The sequence below is a fragment of the Tachypleus tridentatus genome, chromosome 10 (assembly GCF_004210375.1).
Source record: "Tachypleus tridentatus isolate NWPU-2018 chromosome 10, ASM421037v1, whole genome shotgun sequence".
Classification (NCBI taxonomy): domain Eukaryota; kingdom Metazoa; phylum Arthropoda; class Merostomata; order Xiphosura; family Limulidae; genus Tachypleus; species Tachypleus tridentatus.
In genome coordinates, this window is record NC_134834.1 from 115,422,228 (window position 1) to 115,445,902 (window position 23,675).

The following is a 23,675-nucleotide window of genomic DNA, read 5'->3' on the forward strand; positions in this document are numbered from 1 at the left end:
CCCCAGAGTCTGTTTGGAAACTATCATATAACTTGTAAGAAAACTAATAATTTAACTCTGATTTTTCTTGAATTTCCTAACAATAGCCCTCTTATTTTCCTGTCTTAAAGACTGAGTTGGGTGATAAATGGATGAGGAATAGTCCTCTATATTAATCTTTTTAATAAGAGGTTAAATTAACAAGATACACAAGTATCAGTTGAAATGCATATGTTTAAAGGAAGTTAGGAACTTCATTTAACTACTAAAATAAATGGTTACATTACTTATTTCAGTTTGTTCAGTTTATCCCACACAAATCAAAAGTTAAATTATTTATGGAAGGTAGAAGTAAGACACAAATGACACAAGACAATTAAGTCTATACATGTTACAACACAGATTTAAATAACAATAGTCTAAACATACCTCCAGAGTATCTTAATCCACAATGCTTTCATCACAATACTTCAAATGATTTTAACTTTGTGATCCCTAGTTACGGAAGGCGTAAAACCAAACAAGTAACAACATAACTGTTGTTAATAATTAACCTTATAAAGCAGTGAAAGTACAATTTTTTTTCCCCATTGTTAATGCATTGTTTCAAGTTTAATTTTTGGAACAATTATTTTTCTTTGATAGATTGTTTAGGCAGAGTATTCATGATGAAAATTTGTAGAATGGATGGCATCTTTTTCAATTTGATATACAAGAGCATGAATTGCACAAAATATATTTATATTCATTAGTAAATAATTGGAAAAATTACTTTTAGTATAGTACCACAAATAAAATGACTACAGTCGAGTGCAAGTAATATAAAGATAGTATATCTTACTAAGTTGTTTCATAAGTAATATAAAGATAGTATATCTTACTAAGTTGTTTGATAAGTAATATAAAGATAGTATATCTTACTAAGTTGTTTCATAAGTAATATAAAGATAGTATATCTTACTAAGTTGTTTCATAAGTAATATAAAGATAGTATATCTTACTAAGTTGTTTCATAAGTAATATAAAGATAGTATATCTTACTAAGTTGTTTCATAAGTAATATAAAGATAGTATATCTTACTAAGTTGTTTCATAAGTAATATAAAGATAGTATATCTTACTAAGTTGTTTCATAAGTAATATAAAGATAGTATATCTTACTAAGTTGTTTCATTTCCTCTTCATATTCTTGCTTCATGTTCTCTTGCTCTTGAAAGTAGTTCGTCTCCAGGTGACCCTGTAAAGTCTCGAGTGTTTCGAAAGGAGACAATCTAGCTTATCATTAAACTTGTTTGTTATACTTTCGTCTCCTCCGTGGCCTGGCACTGATTGGAACTTGGCAAATTGAACAGTATCTGTATATCAGTCTTTAACTGAGTTCTTAGGGAGTCAATGATTGAATTCAAATCTGTGCTGATTGTGTTTGGGTTACTTGAAAAGTTTTTTACCATGTCATGACTACTTAAGCTATTTTTTGAACTTTCCCAAGATGTTGCTGTCTGTTCTTTTCTAAGCAACTTAAAGTCACTTTGTCCATTTTCTTTTCCAGGTCATGCTTCTGGCTTTCAAGCTGTTTGTTCATTTTAATTTGTCTGTTCAGCTCTTCGTCTTTTTGACTCAGCAGAGATGTAAGCTGAGCCCTTATGCTTTTAATTTCATCTTCTTTCCTAGAAAGAATTTCTTCTTTGGTTTGGATCTCCTCTTTAAACTTCCTCTTCACTTCTTCCACCTGTTGCTGCATCTGGACTTTTAAAGTTTCCACAGTATTTCGTTGTTCATCCAGTTCTTCCTGCAACCTCTGTACCAATGTGTCCATCTGGACAGAACCATCCAAACTGAAGTCCATGTCATCCTTCACCAGGTCAGCTTGTTTTAGGAGTTGAGATTCCAGTTCTGTGATTCTATTTCTATAAGAATTTTCAACTTCTGTTAAAGTTCTTTCATAGTCTTTCTTTAATTTCTCCATTTCCTCTTCATGATTCTCTTTCATCTGGTCCACTTCAAATGGCATCCTTGATAAACCTAATGAAAAATGTACACATTATTACTTCAAGAGATTCACAGACCAAAAAGAAACTTGATTAAGCACCAATAGAAACTGATAGATGTTAGTTTCTAATGTAGCAGTTTTGAAAGACATGGAAGGAAAACCATACAAACAACTCACAGTTTACTAATTGTGATGTTTAAAGTACCAATATTTTAAATTTAAGATTTTTCAGGAATAGTGTTAAACCTAGTAACCTTGCATGGGACATCAATTTCTGGTTAAAAATTATAAGTTAGTTCAATAATGTAAAGGTTTATGTTTTAAAAATGAAGTTCTTTTAGACCTAAAAATGGAAAACATTATACAAATATTAACAGTATGTGATTATAGTAACAAATAAAAAAAAATCTTTTACCTTTAAAGCAGTAAATTATAACATTGAAAATACCATAAAATACACATCTTAAAAGGATTGTGAAATACATAAATCATAATATGATAAAAATGTACCTTTCTAAACCTTTAATCTAACAAAAGTACATTCTGTACTAATACACCACACAACAAAAGTACATTCTGTACTAATACACCACACAACAAAAGTACATTCTGTACTAATACACCACACAACAAAAGTACATTCTGTACTAATACACCACACAACAAAAGTACATTCTGTACTAATACACCACACAACAAAAAGTACATTCTGTACTAATACACCACACAACAAAAGTACATTCTGTACTAATACACCACACAACAAAGTACATTCTGTACTAATACACCACACAACAAAAGTACATTCTGTACTAATACACCACACATAAAATCAGTCAGTTGGTTGGATTTTAGTCTTACCTATACTCCTTTCTTGCAAATTTTGTCTAAAGGTAGGAACAGATTAGAAACAATATCTTGTTGAAATAAAAACTGTTAAAATGTTTTTTTCTAAGTACAATTCTAAAACACTCAAAACTGAAAGCAGTCTATCAAAACTTAATATTTCTTCAGAGCTTGCACATCAATAACAGTAAAATACAAAATGATGTCTAACAGAAGTCCAAGAATACATGTTTAAGTGTTGTTGTTTTACTTAACTGTTCCTGAATTTCTGTATTAATAAAATAATTCTATAATTAAGGGCTGAAAACAACACTAGAGCAAGAATACTTAGCTGATAACCTATTATAATTTTTATTAGAGATTTTCAGCAGTTATTCTTGGTTTGTTTTCTTTCGAATTTTGCACAAAACTACTCACAGGCTATCTTTGCTAGCCAACCCTAATTTAACAGTGTAAAACTAGAGGGAAGGCAGCTAGTCATCACCACTGACTGTCAATTCTTGGGCTACTCTTTTGCCAATGAATAGCAGAATTGATCATAACATAACAACACCCCCATGGCTGAAAGGGTGAGCATGTTTAGTGTGACGGGGATTCAAACCCGCAACTCTCGGATTATGAGTCGAGTGCCTTAACCATCTGGCAATGCTGGGCTTTGTTATTCTTGGAGAAGTTTACATAATTTTTAATCTTTATTCAAACAATGTTTATTCTACTGTACACATGGGTCAAAACATTTGATCTAACTTCAACATAAAAGGTGGATTTTAATAACTTAAACTGAACAAATAGTAAGTAGCTCCAAAAACATCACTGAACTTTGACATACTGAATAAAATGAGAACATAACCAGTGTTACCTTCTTCAACTTCTGGTGTCAGGTGAATTCTTCTTCTTACTTTACCAAGTTTGGGGCTATCATCTCCAGAATTTTCATCTGAAAGACAAGGAAACATACACATTTTTTATAGTGTTGCAGTTTAAGAAATGTACTTTTCTCTTTCTTTGATTTAATAAAGTCTACAGTTACTCTTAAATTGTGATATCTCTCTAAAACTAGTAAAATTTAATAAAATATTTCAAGAGAGCTAAACTAGTCAGTATAAATAGTGTAATTTGAGTACTGCTTAGCTTCTACGTGATCCAGGGCAAGAAAAATGGTATGCAACTTGGCAATTAACACAAAAACTGTAGAGGGGATTCTGTGTGGAACCACAACAAACCATAGCAGAGCCCACAGAGTCATTTCAAACCATCTGTATAAATGTGAATGGAAAGATGGTTTGAAAGATGTCCTACAAATAGAAGATGGTACTTCCAATCAGGAGTATCCACCTTTCTCAGATGACTTGGGGATTGTAATAAACCATGATGGGATGGGGCTGACCAGCAGACACAGTAATGCCATCCAAGGACAGACTCAATTGATCCAACTGAGCCTGGATACAAAGGCCAAAAGGAACACTGAAAGATCATCTGTTCTGAAAAGCATGGTGCACTGAGAAAGGAAAACACAACACCAGGTGGGGTACTGTGGTAGGATTGAAGTTTTGAAGCATATGGTAAAGACAGTTGCAAACAGTGGAGGTTCATGGTTGGTTGGTTGGGTTGATTTAGTGTTTTATGGCACAAAGCAGCTAGGCTATCTGCTCCAAATGTCCGGTGGAAAAGTAAATGTAGTAAAATTCATAAAAGCAAATGAAGGTAAAACGAAACAGCATTGAATAACATAAATAGCATAAAACCAATGTGGACATCTAGTCTACAATGTTAAGAGAGAAACCAGAGTAAAAGAAGTTGTAAAGACTTTCGGTAGCATAATGATAATTAACATAACCTGCCAGGAAGACTAACAGGTAACAAGATCCACCGTCAGTCACCTGAAGTTGGCCTTTCCAGTCCTGGTTCCGGGTTATGTGTCATTACAGCCATTATCAAAAGGTAAAGTAATAAAAAGTGTTAAAAGACATGCAGCAAAGTGTAATAATAACCCACCAAGACGACTAACGGGTAGTTCAAACAGCAGCATTAGTCACCTGAAGTTATCCTTCCCAGTCCTTGTGTCGACTTATGTAATGTTACGGCCATTTTCTAATTTCAAATCGAACTAGAGAGATTGTGACTCTTAAAAGGGAACCACAATAAAAAAGGTTTAATGGCCATTGAAAAACTAAACACTTTATCAAGGTGGACAGTGTCACCATCAACAATAACACTGTCTAATGTTATGGACAAACCTTGAGATAGAACATGCTTAAAATAGTGCCGTTGTTGAGAGTTGTAATGATGGAAAAAAGTAAAATGTGGCTTACAGTGATCTGAGTGTTACACAGACTACACACTGGTGAAACAGCTCCAGATAAAAGAAAATGATGAGTTAAAAAACTGTGACCAATGCGTAGTCTAGTTAGAACAACTTCCTCCTTCCGATCCTTAGGGAAGCAAGACGGCCAAAATCCAATATAGGGTTTTATTTGGAAAAGCTTGTTTACGTGTTGCTCACTCCAAGTCGACTGCCAGCTGGCATGGAGCCGAGCCTTGAATATAGGACCATATTCTATGTATGAAACAGGCACAGCGGTGACAGTGCCAGAACAGATAGACTTAGCTGCGGTGTCGGCGAGCTCGTTCCCCACGAATACCAATGTGGTCTGAGATCCAGAAAAACTGGATAGAAATGAGAAGGGCCAGTTGGTTTTGAATATCAGTGAGAACATGGTGTGAACCAACATGAAGTGATTCCAGGGCCAGTAGAGAACTAAAGGAGTCAGTATAAATAGTGCAGTTGGAGTACTGCTTAGCTTCAATATGATCCAGAGCAAGAGATATGGCATACAGTTCAGCAGTAAACACAGAAGCTATAGAGAGGATTCTGAGTGCAACCACCAAACCGCAACAAACCATGGCAGAGCCCACAGAGTCACCTGATTTGGAACCATCCATATAAATTGGAATGGAAAGATTGTTCGAAAGATGTTCAGTAAATAAAAGATGGTATTTCCAATCGGGAGTGTCTGCTTTTCTCAGATGACTTAAAGAAAGATCACATTTGGGAACTGTAGTAAGCCATAGTGGGATGGGCTGACCAGTGGATTTTGCAATGTTATCCAAGGACAGACCCAATCCATCCAATTGCATGTGGACATGAAGGCCAAAAGGAGCAATGTTCTGAAAAAAGTATGGCACACCGAGGAAGGAAAACACAACCCCAGGTGGGATGCTTTGGTAAGAAATGAAGTTTTGAAGTACATAGTAAAGACAGTTGCAAATGGCTGAGGTGCAAAGAAGGTTCATGACACTATGTATAAGCTCTGAATTGGGGAAGTGTGGAAAGCCCCAGTGCAGAGCCAAAATCCTTAATGATGAATAGGGTCCAGTATCTTTAAGGCCGATGATCTGGCAGAGCCATAGACCAGTGATCCATGGTTGAGTTTCGATCAAATAAGAGCATGATATATCTTTAGCATAGAACGTTGATCCACTTCCCAAGTGGTGGAAGAGAGAATACAGAGGATGTTCAGTGCTCTTGTACATTTGGCCCGTAGCTGCTTGATGTGTGGTAAAACGGTCTGCTTATGGTCAAAGATAAGCCCCAAAGACTTTGTCTCAAAGACCACAAGTAGCACAACTTCATCAATATGGAGTTCAGTATCAAGATGAATACCCCATTAGCGACAAACGGTTTTAGAGAAAGAGAAGTTAAAGCCGCTTTCTGTGGTCCACTTCAGTAAACAATTTAGGGCAGTCTGTAGCTGCCGCTCAATATACTTCATGTTCGATGACTGACATGAGATGTGAAAGTTGCCGACTTAGAGCCCATTTGCAACAAAAAGAGGGAGTTGTTCTGTGATAGCATTAGTCTTTATACTGAAAAGTGTGACACTCAGAACACAGCCCTGAGGGACTCCAAGTTCCTGTAAAATAGCACGGGAAAGTGTTGAAACCACACAAACTCAGAATCTCCTGTTTGTTAAAAATTTTCAATAAACATGGGTAAATGGCCACACACCCCATATATATGGAGGTCTCGAAAAATGCCATACCTCCATGTTGTGTCATAAGCCTTCTCAATATTGATACAAGATGTTGTCATTTGAGAAAGGCATCTTTGACTGATGTTTCAAGTCAAATTAGGTGGTCCATGGTGGAGTGCTGTCGTCGGAACCCACACTGGGTGGGCGAGAGGAGGTTGTTTGATTTGAAGAACCAAACAAGACGAGCATTAACCATCCTCTCTAAGGTCTTACAGAGACAGCTCGTCAAAGCAATTGGAAAGATGTATCTAAAGAAATGCCTGTATTTGGAACCAAAGGATGTGGATCTTGGGGTTTTGGAATGTATGGGAGGAACAGAGATGGGTGTAGAAGTTGATTCATCAACTTTTTTAGCCATGGAGGTCAAAAGACTTTTCATTTATTTTGAGAACGATTCTCTTGGAGACACAGAGAGATCTGTTTGCACTCCCACTGTAGTTGTGGAAAGAAGTGCGGCAGTATATGTCCGAGATGAAGTGGTGGACAGCAATTTCTGAGCCTCAGGATAACTAATGTTATGAGTCGTTTTCAAACGCTGCACCTCTTTTTCCTCCAACCACTGCAGTTGACACAATGTGGGTCCGTGTCACACTCACAGGCATTGTGGTCCTTGTCACCACAATGAGTACATGTCAGGGAACCACAACATGACATCTTTAAGTGGCCGTACCTCTAACATTGGAAACATCGGAAAGGGTTTGGAATGTACGACCGTACCCAGCAATTTAGATAACCTGCCTTGATGGTGGCAGGTGCACTTGGTGAAGTAAATGTTAAAACGAGGGTATTTGTGGCAGTGTAGCTCCATCTTTGCGAGTGGAGATGTGCCTCACTGCAGAAACAACTTGAGTGGAGAAACCAGTGAGAATCTCCGACTCAGGGATGTTCTTCAAATCCCTCTCAACAAAAACTCCTCATGATGAATTCAAAGTAGCATGAGGTGTAACCTCAATAGGTACATCCCTAATTGCCTTTGAATTCAAGGAGTTTACTGTGTTGGGATGTGGATGTTTCAAACAATATATCTCCAGATCGAAGCTTCTTTACTGACTTTGGAGAACCAGCAAGTCCCTCCAGTCCCCGTCTGGAAAAAAAGGGGGAGATTTGCCCTAAAGGTTTTCTGAAAGTGAATGTAGGATGAGAAAATGAGGTACAACTGGAAATACAGATGTTGAAGATTGCTGATCAGTCTTCAAGACGTGGTCATATACCTGTTGACAGTTTCTTTCACTATTTTATTCAAAATTTTTATAGAAGAATCCAAAGGAAAGAAAGAAAATTTCACTGCCCACTGACCCCCCCACCATGGAGCCCTACGAGGGGATGCACTACACTGTCAAGCAAGGACACTGTAGCAACGCCAGGGTTTCGTGAGCACTATACCCAAACACCAGCATCAGACACAATGTCCACAACACCAGTTGAGAACTTCCAACACTGGTACTTGGTTGACTCTAGCCCAAGTGGACCAGCCGATTGACCCAAGGGGGCCACCTAAAGGCACCCGTCTACAGGAACTCAAGGCCAAAGTGGTGTTTTAGGGTTGGACCCCTCAACCACCAGGATCCTCTCCTCCCCTTCACGGGTCACCACACACGGCAAACACATGAGTGGATGTTTAGATCCCAGAGGAGATAACCTGAAAGAACAGGACCTTCCCTGGGAGGTCCCCTCACCACCTACAGGAATCCACACTGAGGGGGGAGGTTCATGAGACACTGAGCACAAACTCTGGACTGAAGAAGTGCAGAGCAGAAGCCCCTGATGATGAATGGGGTACAGCATATTCAAGGCCGAGGTCATGGCAGAACCATAAACCAGAGACCTATAGTCAAGTTTTAATTGAATGAGGGCACAAAAGATTTTTTAGCACATAACATCAATCCACTCCTCAAGAGGTGGAAGAAAGGATACGAAGGATGTTCAGTGCCCTTGTACACTTGTCTTTGCTGCTTGATCTGTGGTACAAAGGTCAGTTTACATTGAAAGATAATCCCTCAAGGTCTCAGCCTCAGGGACTATAAGAAGCACAACTTCACCAACATGGAGTTCAAGATTGGGGTGAGCACCCCACTGGCAGCAAAAGTGCATGCAAACAGTTTTAGAGAGAGAAGAGTTAAAACTGTTTGCTGTGGTCTAAACGACTGGGGCACACTGTAGCTGTCACTCAATAAACTTCATGTTCGATAACAGACATGAGATGTGAAAGTCGTTGACATAGAGCCTGTTTGCAACAGTAGGAAGGAGTTGTTCAGTGATGGCATTAATCTTTATGTAAAAAAAGTATGACACTCAAGACACAGCCTTGTGGGACTCCAAGTTAAAAAGGAAAAGAACAGGAAAGTGTTAAATCCACATGAACTTGGAATCATCTGCCCATTAAAAATTTTTAATAAAAATGGGCAAATGGCCATGCAACCCATATAAGTTGAAGTTTCACAAAATGCCACAACTCAAACATAGTATTGTAAGTCTTATCGAGGTTAAAGAATACTGATATAAGATACTGTCACTTATGAAAGGCTTCTTTGAATGACATTTCAAGTCAAATCAAGTGGTCCATGGTGGATCACTGTTGTTGGAGCCCACACTGGGTGGGTGAGAGGAGACTGTTTGATTTGAGGAACCAAACAAGATGAGAAAGTCCATCAAAGTAACTGGATGGTAGTTTGAGGGAATCTTGAGATCCTTTCCAGAAAGAGAAAGGTAGGACAATACCTGGCACCATGCATCAGGAAAAACATTCTCCTGCCAAATCCAATTAAAAACAAATAAAAGAGCAGCAAGAGAAGCAGGAAAGATGTAGTGCAGCATCTCATAGTGTATATCATCAGGTCTGACCAACATACTGCTAGGAAGAGTCTGGTTGAGTCTTGATGGCCAAGAAGATGGAGGACGAAATAAAAGTGCTAGATACCCAGCAAAAACTTTTACCAAGAGTATCAGTGATGCTCTGAACATCAACAACTTCATCGCCATGAGAGAGCAAGATTGTAAGAGGGACAGAATTATACTGCCCATTGACCTTCTGAATCTTATCCCATATGACTTTGGAATTGGTGGTAAAAGACACTGGTTGTAAATTTAATTCAAGATTCCTTCTGGTTTTGACATCTTACTTGCCAAACATGTGCATGAGCCTGCTGAAAAGAGATGTAGGCTGAATGTGTGGGATACCTACGAAAGGTATCCCAGGCCTGTTTTTGAGCCTTCTTTGCCATCTGGCAGGCAAAATTCCATCATGGATGAAGATACCCTGGAAAAAGTGTTGAGGTTTAAGGAATACATTGAACAGCTGCCTGAATGATACAGTCAGTAACAGCTACCACTCAGTAGTCTATCGATGGCAGGATCAAGTTCCAAGATAGTGTGAAAGAGGGCTAGTTAGCTTGGTACAACTTCCACTAAGACACACAGGTCAGGTGACATTGACGACTGCCAATCTCCCTCAAAACAACAGGTAAATAACCACCTCCATAGAAAAGTGGGAGAATAGTGAAGGGAAGCAGACCAAGAAATCAATAACAGTAAAAGACTGACTAGGTGCATGAAAATAAGTATAAACACTGATACAGAAGGGAGAAAAGTGAGTTGAGAGAATATGCTCCATGGAGCAACCCCTCTCATCAGTATCAGCACTGCCCCAAAGGAGATTATGTCCATTAAAGTCCCTCAGGATTAAAAAAAAAGATGTCAACTGTTCCATGAGAGTATTAAGGTCTAATTGATCATAGGTCTCTCCAGGAGACAAGCAGAGAGAACAAACAGTGATAGAACAACCCAAAGAAACACGGATAGCTTCAGCTTCCAAGGGTGTGTCAAGTAGCAAAGACACGGTGGGCACGTGCTAACTGACCAGCAGTGGCACCCCTCCATACGCTTATCCATCAAACAACCTGTCATTTCTGTACAAAGAAAACTTCCAAAAGGTGACTGTATCAACAGGTTTCAGAAATGTTTCTTGTAAGAAAAGACACACAGGATGAGAGGAGTCAATCAGTGCCTTCATATCATCTAAATTAGGATGGAAACCTCGACAGTTTCAATGTATCAATGTGGCCATTTCTATTTACATGGAGGAGAAATGGACAGAGAGCCCTTCTGTTTTCAACCATTCTCTTCTCTTTATTGGAAAGGAGGTCTGTCGACCTCCATGGATCCTTACCTGGGTCAAGTAGGCAGGTCTCTAGAAGAAGATTTCAGTGACTGAGGGCATGAACAGATAATTGTTCTGCATCTCAGGGTTGGAGAAGAAGATGGATCCGAGGAAACATCAGAACCTAGAGCCAAAGAAAGTGGATCCAAGGAGTTACCGAAAAAAATGTTGGGGACAGAGATGGGAGTAAACATTGACTTGTCTACTCTCTTAATCATAGAAGGCAAAAAACTCTTGAGGCAATTGGAAAATGACTCTGTTGGAAGCACATAGAGATCTATCTACACTCCCACTATAGCAGTGGAATGAAGTGCAGCAGCATATGTACAAGATGGAGTGGGGGACAATAATTTCAGAGCCTCTGGATAAGAGATATTACTTTCAGTCTTCAAACATTATACCTCTTTCTCTTCCACCCACTTATGGCAAGAATGAGAGTACGAGGAGTATGAACCACTGTAACTGATATAGTGGTTCAAGTTTATATTCGTAAATGCCTTGGGTTTTGCCACCACAATGAGCATATGTTGAAGATCCATGACAAGAGGTCCTTTAATGTCTGAATCTTTGGCACTGAAAACATAGGAGAATATGTTTGGAATATTTGGCCTAACTTTACAATTTAAGTATCCTGCTTTGATAGTGACAGGTGAACATCAAAATAATTACATTTGCAGGAGGTAGCATTACTCTGTCCTTGCAAGTGGAGATTCAGTGCACAACAGAAACACCTTGGCTTGAGAAACCAGCAAGGATCTCTGACTCATGAATGTTTTTAAACCCCCCTCAACTTTAACTCTTCTGGAAGGATTTAAAGTTGTATGGGGAGTACCCTTGAAGGGTATATCCTCGATACTCTTCAAATTCAGGAGGAGGTTAGTATGCTGTAGTGAAGATTTTTCCACCAAACTGTCTCTAGATCATATCCCCCTTACTGACTTAGGGGAGTCTGTAAGCCTTTCTAATCCCTTCTGAATAAAAAAATGGAGACATTTGCCCTAATGATTTTTAGAATAAGAAATGCATGATCAGAAATCAAGGTACAGAATCTGACTGACGGTGCAACAGAGTCGTCCATGCGTGGTCCTTTCCTCATAATCTGTTTTTCATTTGTATTTTTTTCATGAATAAGGGTATTCATAATAAATGGAATATATTTCAGTGCCCACTGTCCCCACCCACCATGGAGCCCTACGAGGAGATGCACTACAATGCCAAACATGGACACTGCAGCAATGCCAGGGTTTTGTGAGCACTATACCCAAACACTAGCACCAGACACGATGTCCACAACACCCATTTAGAATGTCCAACACTGGTACTTGGTCGATTCTAGCCCAAGTGGACCACCTGATTGACCATGGGGGGCACCCCTTTGCCACCATCTACATGAATTCAAGATGAAAGTGGTGTGTTGGAGTCACACCCATCCCTCAGCCACCATGAACAACATTTTCTCCCCTTCATAGCTTGCCACACAAGGCAAACATGTGGGTGGACGTTCAAACCCCAGACAAGGTAAACTGAAAAGACAACCTTTTCTGGGGAGGTCTCCTCACCACATACAGGCATCCACAACAAGGGATAAGTAATTTTAATTGTCTATTCAAACCCACAGTCATTTTACCAAAAACAACTAATTTGTAATTTGTACTTTTCATTTATTTGTTTGATGATGTTCCTACAGTTAATATTAGTGTAGAAAAAGTAAGATCAAAGTAAAGTCTTACTGGAGAAACTAAACTTACGATATTTATTTAGGAGGTTTTAGAAGTTAAACAAATGAAACATGAGAAGTTTTATTATTAGCACGTAAAATCATCATCCATTTGGACAAACTCAATAATGACTTCATAAAGTCACAGCCAAATCTTCAATGATAATACTCCACTAAAACATCAGACTTTTTGTGTGTATGCCAGATATGTATGGTCTTCTAAAAGCTAACAATGGCACATTCAAAATTATAGTATGTATAATTTAAAAGTCAGTCAAAATGATCAAGCCTGTACGCTAAGAGTTATGTGGCAACTAAATAGCAAAACATGAGAGAATGGCGCCAAAACTGGTAATAATTTCTCTCCAAACATTACTCATTAGTGACACTACTATAAGCCGAGAAAGTTGAGACTGTCAAAATGTTACCGGTAGAAGAACCACTTCCACGTCTCTTCAATCGGCTGCCAGATGCACCTCCTTTATTACTGTAATCTGATAGCCAAGACCCTATACGCTTGTGACGCTTTCCTTGCGGCCTATTCGTCATGGCAAGCTGTTGCCGTAAACTCTCCAATTCCAAGCTCAGTTCATCATTGTGGTCTTGAAGCTCCTGAAGATATGAGAAATATAAAACTATATATATGTATGTGTATTAATGAAAGTGCTTTCTCAAGACTGTAGTTGCAACTAAATTGTTTTGAAACAAGAATATGTTCAAAATACTGTACCTGTTATCTGAATATATTGGTTCTAAAAAATACACCTTCACTTCAAAAACATATTTGTACAAATTACACCCTACAGATTAATAGACAGATATTCTAAGAGATTAAACATTATACCTTTGATAATTATTCATATTTTATTATTTCAATTTCTGGAAAAGTAAGTTGTGAATAAGCCAAATAGACATGCACACACACCACTGAAGAAAATGAATGTATATATAAACTTAATAAAAATAACATTATAAACAAACGTCAAAATATTAAACTGCATTCCTCACTAGTGATATGAGCTTTTATTAACTGTAAAATAATTACCTGAGATTGAATATTGTTGTATTCATTGTATGATTGAATATTGTTGTATTCATTGTATGATTAATCAAGTTATTAACATTTCAAAAGGGAAACATAATTCTTTTGTAAACAGTCACAAGTATACAGAAAATGTGTAACACTTGCTGTAAGGCAATATATCCTTATAGTATTTAGTGTAAGTTGGCAAGACTACAAAAAAACTAAGATTTAGTGTAAGTTGGCAGCAAGACTACAAAAAAAACTAAGATTTAGTGTAAGCTGGCAGCAAGACTACAAAAAAAACTAAGATTTAGTGTAAGCTGATAAGACTATAGTCAAACTGTAACATTTACTATAAGTTGGCAAGAATACAGACAATTAGTATGTAACATTTACTTTAAGTTAATACATCCTACAGCATTTACTGTAAGCTGATAAGTCTACAAACAAACTAACATTTACTGTAAGCTGACAAGACTATGAACATACTGTAACATTTACTGTAAGCTGATAAGTCTACAAACAAACTGTAACATTTACTGTAAGCTGATAAGAATACAGACAAACTAACATTTACTGTAAGCTGATAAGAATACAGACAAACTAACATTTACTGTAAGCTGATAAGAATACAGACAAACTAACATTTACTGTAAGCTGATAAGAATACAGACTAACTAACATTTACTGTGCGTTAATAAGACTACAAACAAACTGTGACATTTACTGTATGTTGATACGAACAGACAGAGTGAAATTCATGTGTGTGTGTGTGTGTGTTATGACAGGACTACAAAATTGAAAACACAACTAAGATAACCTGTTTTGAGAGAATAACAAGTAGTATTCGTCAGTACCAAAAGATAGCAGCACAAAAAATGAAGTTAAAAAAAACAACCTTATTTAAGTTGTTTGTATTAACTCAGAATACTTTACTAAAGCAAAAGAGTCTTAGGCTTAACTGTTTGTTTGTATCTTAGTTTAACGACATGTTTATTAACAAATGTTACAACACGTCTGAAGTTTTCAACAACATGGATAACTTTCTTGTAGGATTTTTATCTGATTTACTGTTACTTATCTGATGTTACATCACATTTTGCTTTTTAAATTTCCTATTAATTAACTGCTCCTGTAGTGGTTTATCATACCTTGTTTTGTTTTTTAAACTGTTCCAATTCTTCGAGAAGGGATTGGTACTGCTGGTCCTGAAGTAAGTCTCGACCAGATTCCAATTCAGCAATCTGAGAGAAGAAGACAGAAGTTTAATTTTCAGTTGCCAAAGTTTTGAAAAAGGCCTACGTTAGGCGACTGAAAAACATTACAAACATTTACTGATCATATCAAGTATAGTAAAGCTTTTCCTTAACTGAACTAAAGCAAAATACATATACAAGTTATAGTGTTAAGTTACCTCTATAGAATATAGTCAGTATTTAATTAATGTTAGGCCCAAGACATGTGAAATTATGGACACAAGATATATGTGGCTGCTGTTAAAACTGTTTTATATTATTCTTGAAATCCTATATTTAAATAAGTAGACGTCTTTTGTGGATCTCTTCTAGTTAAAATATAATATACTTCATGTGAAAATTAAATGGGGTCGGGTGGAGTATAAAACTTCTAATGTACTACTCAGCAAAATCACAAAACCAAAAATAAATACTAAAAAACAAAGAAAGAAGATTTACTGGAGATAAAAACAGTACAGGAAAACTGGAACAGAAAGCTGGTGTGTATAGAAGAAATAAAGCAACATAAAAACTGGTTACTACATGTGGTAGAGCACTATGAATAATGTTTTTTAAAAAATTGAAAAAAATTAAAATAAATTTAATTTGTTTTTGTACCTGAAACATTTAAACAGTAAACACACCATGTGTATGTTTCGAGTCATGTAGACCATTTTAGGCACGCTTGAAATTAGATTCATAACTTGATATTGAGTAGTAACATTAATAAAAACAGTTAAGCATGTTTTCATTTGTTGGAGTTACCTTTCTCTTAATTCTGCCACAGTCTCTACTTCTTTCTGTTGAGCATTATTTAACTTCTTGGCTTCACTGAATTTTTCTGATGTTTCTTGAACTTCAAACTCAAGACGAGAGTTTTCCTGTAGAGATGTTTAAATATGTTCACAACTTAGATAGTCTGTAGTAACTCATTTACATTATTACATAGAGATATGATCCGGTATCTATGCACAATAGCTACAAGAAACAAAATATATTAAACTTGAATAATTTGTTGCGTAAAAGAATAAGGCAAAAACTGTTTTCTACATGCGAGTTCCTGCTTGATGTTGCAAAACTGTTTACTACATGTGAGGCCCTGCTTGATGTTACAAAACTGTTTACTCACATGGAGAATGAACTACCACAGCCACTATTACTGACTGTTTTGTGTCAGTTTTACAATGTAGGTATGACTGACAATTAATATTTGTTAATTTTTAAAAACAAACAAACTGTCGGCTGGTTGGATCCATGCAAGGAAGCTAAAGCATGGCTTTTAAATTCCACATATTCCACACCAGCAAACTAAAAACATACTTTGATCAAGACTGTCTCAACAGACATCTGTGTTTATAGTTTATTGAAATGTTTATTTTCTTCCATTTGAATAAAATTTTTTTTTTAAAAGGTCCAACTGATAAGACTGAAGAACTGAGACTGTTAGTAAGTTTTCCACTGAGTAAATAAATATTTCTTACATTCTGCAGAACAGATAATCTGATACGAAGCTTATTTTCTTCATCTCGTGCCAACTCTAATTCCTCCTGAAGCTGTTGCTTGAGGCGAGATGTTTGTGCAGTTAGTGATTCTCGATCCTTTTGTAGTTCTTCTTGTAGTTCTCGGAGCTGTTCCTGGTACTTCTTTTCTATGTGCCTACAGAGAACAGACAGTACTGTTATACTTGTTAATGTTAAAAAAAAGAACAAACTGTGTAATACATATTGTTTAATAAACAAAACATACAGCTTACTCAGTAATTTTTAAATGAATTTTGTGTCTCTGATACGACGACAATCTAGCTTAATAATTCCACTTATGATACAAGTAACTTAAATTTGTAAGATATGAAAAATGTGCTAATATTAAAATATCTATGTTATTATCATAAATAACCTCAACCCTTAATATTCAGCACCCCCCAAAAAAAAGAATAATGTAGCTAATTGTTTGATATAGTACACTGACTAGTAAGTAAATATATAAGATAAATTGTACTCAAGTAAAACAAATTCAAGTTCTTTCACAACAATGTTAGTTATTGGTATAACAAAAGATGGCTTAAATTTGTAAAAAAATCAACAAATAAACTTCTAAGATGCAAAAAGTATTTTTTAGTAAAGTTTTGTTCATCCATATTTAATGACATTCCATAAATTCTGTTTTAGGTAATTACATGATATTACTTAATAAATTCACGTTGTTCTCTGCACATGGGTTTTGCATTATACCTAGTTTCTCACATTGTGGTTTTTAAATTTCATTTACACTTGTTCAACTGGAACTCTGAACAATACTTACATTATATGTGAAAGTGCTCCGACAAAAGTTTCAAACACATAACCTAAACACAATTATAATGTGTTTGTCATAAAGATCTTACATTAGTTTGTTCTGAGAAGCCTTTTCTAGCTTTGTGTGATGGTCATCCACTTCCTGAGCGAGGAGAACAGTTCTCGTGTTGGCTTCTGCCAAGTTTACTCTTAGCTTGTCTCGCTCAGCTTTCACTTGTTCATAATTTGTTCTGGTGAAAATTGAGATAAATTAAGTTCTTGATGTTTTGTGTTGAATTAGAAGAGATAGAATATTACAATAAATGGGATTCCACAAAAAAACACTAAAATACAGAGGAAAAAACATATAGTAAGTTTATCATTTCCTCAATATTAATGGAATTTCGCTTCTAAAATAATTAACTCATCAAAATGTAAGCTAAGCTGCAAGGCTCTGGAAAAGATACACAGTCATACATGGGACACGATCAACAGTAGTTGTTTACGCAGACTATGGACTACGAAGACATGGTGAGGCTCCAAACAACACGTTATTACAGTGACAAGATTACAGGTACTTATAAATGTTTAGTCTTCTAAACAAGCATCTAACATGCAATAACAGAAGCTGTAAGCAATAATTTGAACTTCCTGTCTCACTTGTACAGAAAGAAATAACTTTTTAAAATTACACACAAAATATAGATAAATATAACCAGAACAAAAAGATTATGTTAGATTAGGATTCAAAATAAATAATATATCATTTATTCATTCCAGCAAGGATAACATCAAATATTTCTGAAACCTAATTAACAACTGAATTAAGTTCTAATCTAGAAAGTAATTTTCTTTTACTGGAAATAACAGCAGTACCTTGCCTGTGTGCATTCGTTTCTGGATCACTGGTTAAATCAGATATTCAATGTTAAAAACTTCTAGGAGGGGTCTTTAATAAATTTTGTTATAAATAAGGTGTAAAACAATTAAAAACAGTTATACTGACATGACACCTTACAAAACAATTACATTTGTAATGGTATGAACATAAAAAATAAGAAAATTGAAGTGAAAATGTTAAAAATATAAAGTGCAACACAAAATTGTTTAACAGTGTAAACTGTTTTATTAGAAAGGCTTCTATAATTCTGTTTCATTCCTATTTGGGTGTATAATCACAGCACTATTTATTATTGGGTTGAGGAATAATTCAAGAGCGTTTTCTCAAGTTAACAAAATATATTCATAAATTAAACGCTTTCGCAAAATATTTCATGTCATTTGGTAGATAATTTTTTGCTCTAATAGATGGTGTGTTTGATTTTCATGTCTTTAATTTTTGCTTTCATTTTCAGCTCATTAAATGGAATGTCAAGTGGACAAAATCGAGCGTTTTCGACACCATCTGCTTTTCACATTTAATTTCTTGCAATTTCGTTTAAAACAATGCATACTATATACCTAGGTATTACATGAAATAAAGTATCATAATAAATGTTTTGGGTGTAATGTGTTCATGCATTGAAGTATTGTATAGTCTTGCATGTAATGCTTGAATGAAATTATTTAAAAACGCTCACGAATTATTCCTCAACCTAATAGATAACGTTTCGTAATGTCATGAAGAAGAAGGCAAATTTCTACATTACTTCCAGTTTTCCAACGTTACTGAAAACAATGTTGACAGGTTAATTCAACATATAGTGTTGTTTGGATATTTGTAAGAAAGTAAAGATGAAAGATTTCTTTAACCTGGTTGAAAGTTAATCTAAGTTGATATGAATGAAATGTTTTCCTACCTTGTGAATCTAACAAGTTGATTTACACAAAAGTTTATCTTTGTAAAGTAAAGATGAAAGATTTCTTTAACCTGGTTGAAAGTTAATCTAAGTTGATATGAATGAAATGTTTTCCTACCTTGTGAATCTAACAAGTTGATTTACACAAAAGTTTATCTTTGTAAAGTAAAGATGAAAGATTTCTTTAACCTGGTTGAAAGTTAATCTAAGTTGATATGAATGAAATGTTTTCCTACCTTGTGAATCTAACAAGTTGATTTACACAAAAGTTTATCTTTGTAAAGTAAAGATGAAAGATTTCTTTAACCTGGTTGAAAGTTAATCTAAGTTGATATGAATGAAATGTTTTCCTACCTTGTGAATCTAACAAGTTGATTTACACAAAAGTTTATCTTTGTAAAGTAAAGATGAAAGATTTATTTAACCTGGTTGAAAGTTAATCTAAGTTGATATGAATGAAATGTTTTCCTACCTTGTGAATCTAACAAGTTGATTTACACAAAAGTTTATCTTTGTAAAGTAAAGATGAAAGATTTCTTTAACCTGGTTGAAAGTTAATCTAAGTTGATATGAATGAAATGTTTTCCTACCTTGTGAATCTAACAAGTTGATTTACACAAAAGTTTATCTTTGTAAAGTAAAGATGAAAGATTTCTTTAACCTGGTTGAAAGTTAATCTAAGTTGATATGAATGAAATGTTTTCCTACCTTGTGAATCTAACAAGTTGATTTACACAAAAGTTTATCTTTGTAAAGTAAAGATGAAAGATTTCTTTAACCTGGTTGAAAGTTAATCTAAGTTGATATGAATGAAATGTTTTCCTACCTTGTGAATCTAACAAGTTGATTTACACAAAAGTTTATCTTTGTAAAGTAAAGATGAAAGATTTCTTTAACCTGGTTGAAAGTTAATCTAAGTTGATATGAATGAAATGTTTTCCTACCTTGTGAATCTAACAAGTTGATTTACACAAAAGTTTATCTTTGTAAAGTAAAGATGAAAGATTTCTTTAACCTGGTTGAAAGTTAATCTAAGTTGATATGAATGAAATGTTTTCCTACCTTGTGAATCTAACAAGTTGATTTACACAAAAGTTTATCTTTGTAAAGTAAAGATGAAAGATTTCTTTAACCTGGTTGAAAGTTAATCTAAGTTGATATGAATGAAATGTTTTCTACCTTGTGAATCTAACAAGTTGATTTACACAAAAGTTTATCTTTGTAAAGTAAAGATGAAAGATTTCTTTAACCTGGTTGAAAGTTAATCTAAGTTGATATGAATGAAATGTTTTCCTACCTTGTGAATCTAACAAGTTGATTTACACAAAAGTTTATCTTTGTAAAGTAAAGATGAAAGATTTCTTTAACCTGGTTGAAAGTTAATCTAAGTTGATATGAATGAAATGTTTTCCTACCTTGTGAATCTAACAAGTTGATTTACACAAAAGTTTATCTTTGTAAAGTAAAGATGAAAGATTTCTTTAACCTGGTTGAAAGTTAATCTAAGTTGATATGAATGAAATGTTTTCCTACCTTGTGAATCTAACAAGTTGATTTACACAAAAGTTTATCTTTGTAAAGTAAAGATGAAAGATTTCTTTAACCTGGTTGAAAGTTAATCTAAGTTGATATGAATGAAATGTTTTCCTACCTTGTGAATCTAACAAGTTGATTTACACAAAAGTTTATCTTTGTAAAGTAAAGATGAAAGATTTCTTTAACCTGGTTGAAAGTTAATCTAAGTTGATATGAATGAAATGTTTTCCTACCTTGTGAATCTAACAAGTTGATTTACACAAAAGTTTATCTTTGTAAAGTAAAGATGAAAGATTTCTTTAACCTGGTTGAAAGTTAATCTAAGTTGATATGAATGAAATGTTTTCCTACCTTGTGAATCTAACAAGTTGATTTACACAAAAGTTTATCTTTGTAAAGTAAAGATGAAAGATTTCTTTAACCTGGTTGAAAGTTAATCTAAGTTGATATGAATGAAATGTTTTCCTACCTTGTGAATCTAACAAGTTGATTTACACAAAAGTTTATCTTTGTAAAGTAAAGATGAAAGATTTCTTTAACCTGGTTGAAAGTTAATCTAAGTTGATATGAATGAAATGTTTTCCTACCTTGTGAATCTAACAAGTTGATTTACACAAAAGTTTATCTTTGTAAAGTAAAGATGAAAGATTTCTTTAACCTGGTTGAAAGTTAATCTAAGTTGATATGAATGAAATGTTTTCCTACCTTGTGAATCTAACAAGTTGATTTACACAAAAGTTTATCTTTGTAAAGTAAAGATGAAAGATTTCTTTAACCTGGTTGAAAGTTAATCTAAGTTGATATGAATGAAATGTTTTCCTACCTTGTGAATCTAACAAGTTGATTTACACAAAAGTTTATCTTTGTAAAGTAAAGATGAAAGATTTCTTTAACCTGGTTGAAAGTTAATCTAAGTTGATATGAATGAAATGTTTTCCTACCTTGTGAATCTAACAAGTTGATTTACACAAAAGTTTATCTTTGTAAAGTAAAGATGAAAGATTTCTTTAACCTGGTTGAAAGTTAATCTAAGTTGATATGAATGAAATGTTTTCCTACCTTGTGAATCTAACAAGTTGATTTACACAAAAGTTTATCTTTGTAAAGTAAAGATGAAAGATTTCTTTAACCTGGTTGAAAGTTAATCTAAGTTGATATGAATGAAATGTTTTCCTACCTTGTGAATCTAACAAGTTGATTTACACAAAAGTTTATCTTTGTAAAGTAAAGATGAAAGATTTCTTTAACCTGGTTGAAAGTTAATCTAAGTTGATATGAATGAAATGTTTTCCTACCTTGTGAATCTAACAAGTTGATTTACACAAAAGTTTATCTTTGTAAAGTAAAGATGAAAGATTTCTTTAACCTGGTTGAAAGTTAATCTAAGTTGATATGAATGAAATGTTTTCCTACCTTGTGAATCTAACAAGTTGATTTACACAAAAGTTTATCTTTGTAAAGTAAAGATGAAAGATTTCTTTAACCTGGTTGAAAGTTAATCTAAGTTGATATGAATGAAATGTTTTCCTACCTTGTGAATCTAACAAGTTGATTTACACAAAAGTTTATCTTTGTAAAGTAAAGATGAAAGATTTCTTTAACCTGGTTGAAAGTTAATCTAAGTTGATATGAATGAAATGTTTTCCTACCTTGTGAATCTAACAAGTTGATTTACACAAAAGTTTATCTTTGTAAAGTAAAGATGAAAGATTTCTTTAACCTGGTTGAAAGTTAATCTAAGTTGATATGAATGAAATGTTTTCCTACCTTGTGAATCTAACAAGTTGATTTACACAAAAGTTTATCTTTGTAAAGTAAAGATGAAAGATTTCTTTAACCTGGTTGAAAGTTAATCTAAGTTGATATGAATGAAATGTTTTCCTACCTTGTGAATCTAACAAGTTGATTTACACAAAAGTTTATCTTTGTAAAGTAAAGATGAAAGATTTCTTTAACCTGGTTGAAAGTTAATCTAAGTTGATATGAATGAAATGTTTTCCTACCTTGTGAATCTAACAAGTTGATTTACACAAAAGTTTATCTTTGTAAAGTAAAGATGAAAGATTTCTTTAACCTGGTTGAAAGTTAATCTAAGTTGATATGAATGAAATGTTTTCCTACCTTGTGAATCTAACAAGTTGATTTACACAAAAGTTTATCTTTGTAAAGTAAAGATGAAAGATTTCTTTAACCTGGTTGAAAGTTAATCTAAGTTGATATGAATGAAATGTTTTCCTACCTTGTGAATCTAACAAGTTGATTTACACAAAAGTTTATCTTTGTAAAGTAAAGATGAAAGATTTCTTTAACCTGGTTGAAAGTTAATCTAAGTTGATATGAATGAAATGTTTTCCTACCTTGTGAATCTAACAAGTTGATTTACACAAAAGTTTATCTTTGTAAAGTAAAGATGAAAGATTTCTTTAACCTGGTTGAAAGTTAATCTAAGTTGATATGAATGAAATGTTTTCCTACCTTGTGAATCTAACAAGTTGATTTACACAAAAGTTTATCTTTGTAAAGTAAAGATGAAAGATTTCTTTAACCTGGTTGAAAGTTAATCTAAGTTGATATGAATGAAATGTTTTCCTACCTTGTGAATCTAACAAGTTGATTTACACAAAAGTTTATCTTTGTAAAGTAAAGATGAAAGATTTCTTTAACCTGGTTGAAAGTTAATCTAAGTTGATATGAATGAAATGTTTTCCTACCTTGTGAATCTAACAAGTTGATTTACACAAAAGTTTATCTTTGTAAAGTAAAGATGAAAGATTTCTTTAACCTGGTTGAAAGTTAATCTAAGTTGATATGAATGAAATGTTTTCCTACCTTGTGAATCTAACAAGTTGATTTACACAAAAGTTTATCTTTGTAAAGTAAAGATGAAAGATTTCTTTAACCTGGTTGAAAGTTAATCTAAGTTGATATGAATGAAATGTTTTCCTACCTTGTGAATCTAACAAGTTGATTTACACAAAAGTTTATCTTTGTAAAGTAAAGATGAAAGATTTCTTTAACCTGGTTGAAAGTTAATCTAAGTTGATATGAATGAAATGTTTTCCTACCTTGTGAATCTAACAAGTTGA

The 23,675-nt window shown here is 34.3% G+C and overlaps 1 protein-coding gene across 1 annotated transcript in view; it reads right to left on the reverse strand.

The window, feature by feature from the left end:
- The window catches only part of LOC143228458 (ninein-like protein), a 118,827-nt gene that overhangs the window by 916 nt on the left and 94,236 nt on the right, over positions 1-23,675 (reverse strand). Inside the window, exons 6-13 of the mRNA XM_076459715.1 lie at positions 17,365-17,505; positions 16,463-16,637; positions 15,747-15,862; positions 15,441-15,537; positions 14,898-14,990; positions 13,151-13,334; positions 3,675-3,752; positions 1,141-2,001 (exon numbers count right to left, since the gene is read on the reverse strand). Coding sequence (XP_076315830.1) covers positions 1,442-2,001; positions 3,675-3,752; positions 13,151-13,334; positions 14,898-14,990; positions 15,441-15,537; positions 15,747-15,862; positions 16,463-16,637; positions 17,365-17,505 — 1,444 coding nt within the window. The 3' untranslated portion in view covers positions 1,141-1,441. The remainder of the gene's footprint in view (positions 1-1,140; positions 2,002-3,674; positions 3,753-13,150; positions 13,335-14,897; positions 14,991-15,440; positions 15,538-15,746; positions 15,863-16,462; positions 16,638-17,364; positions 17,506-23,675) is intronic.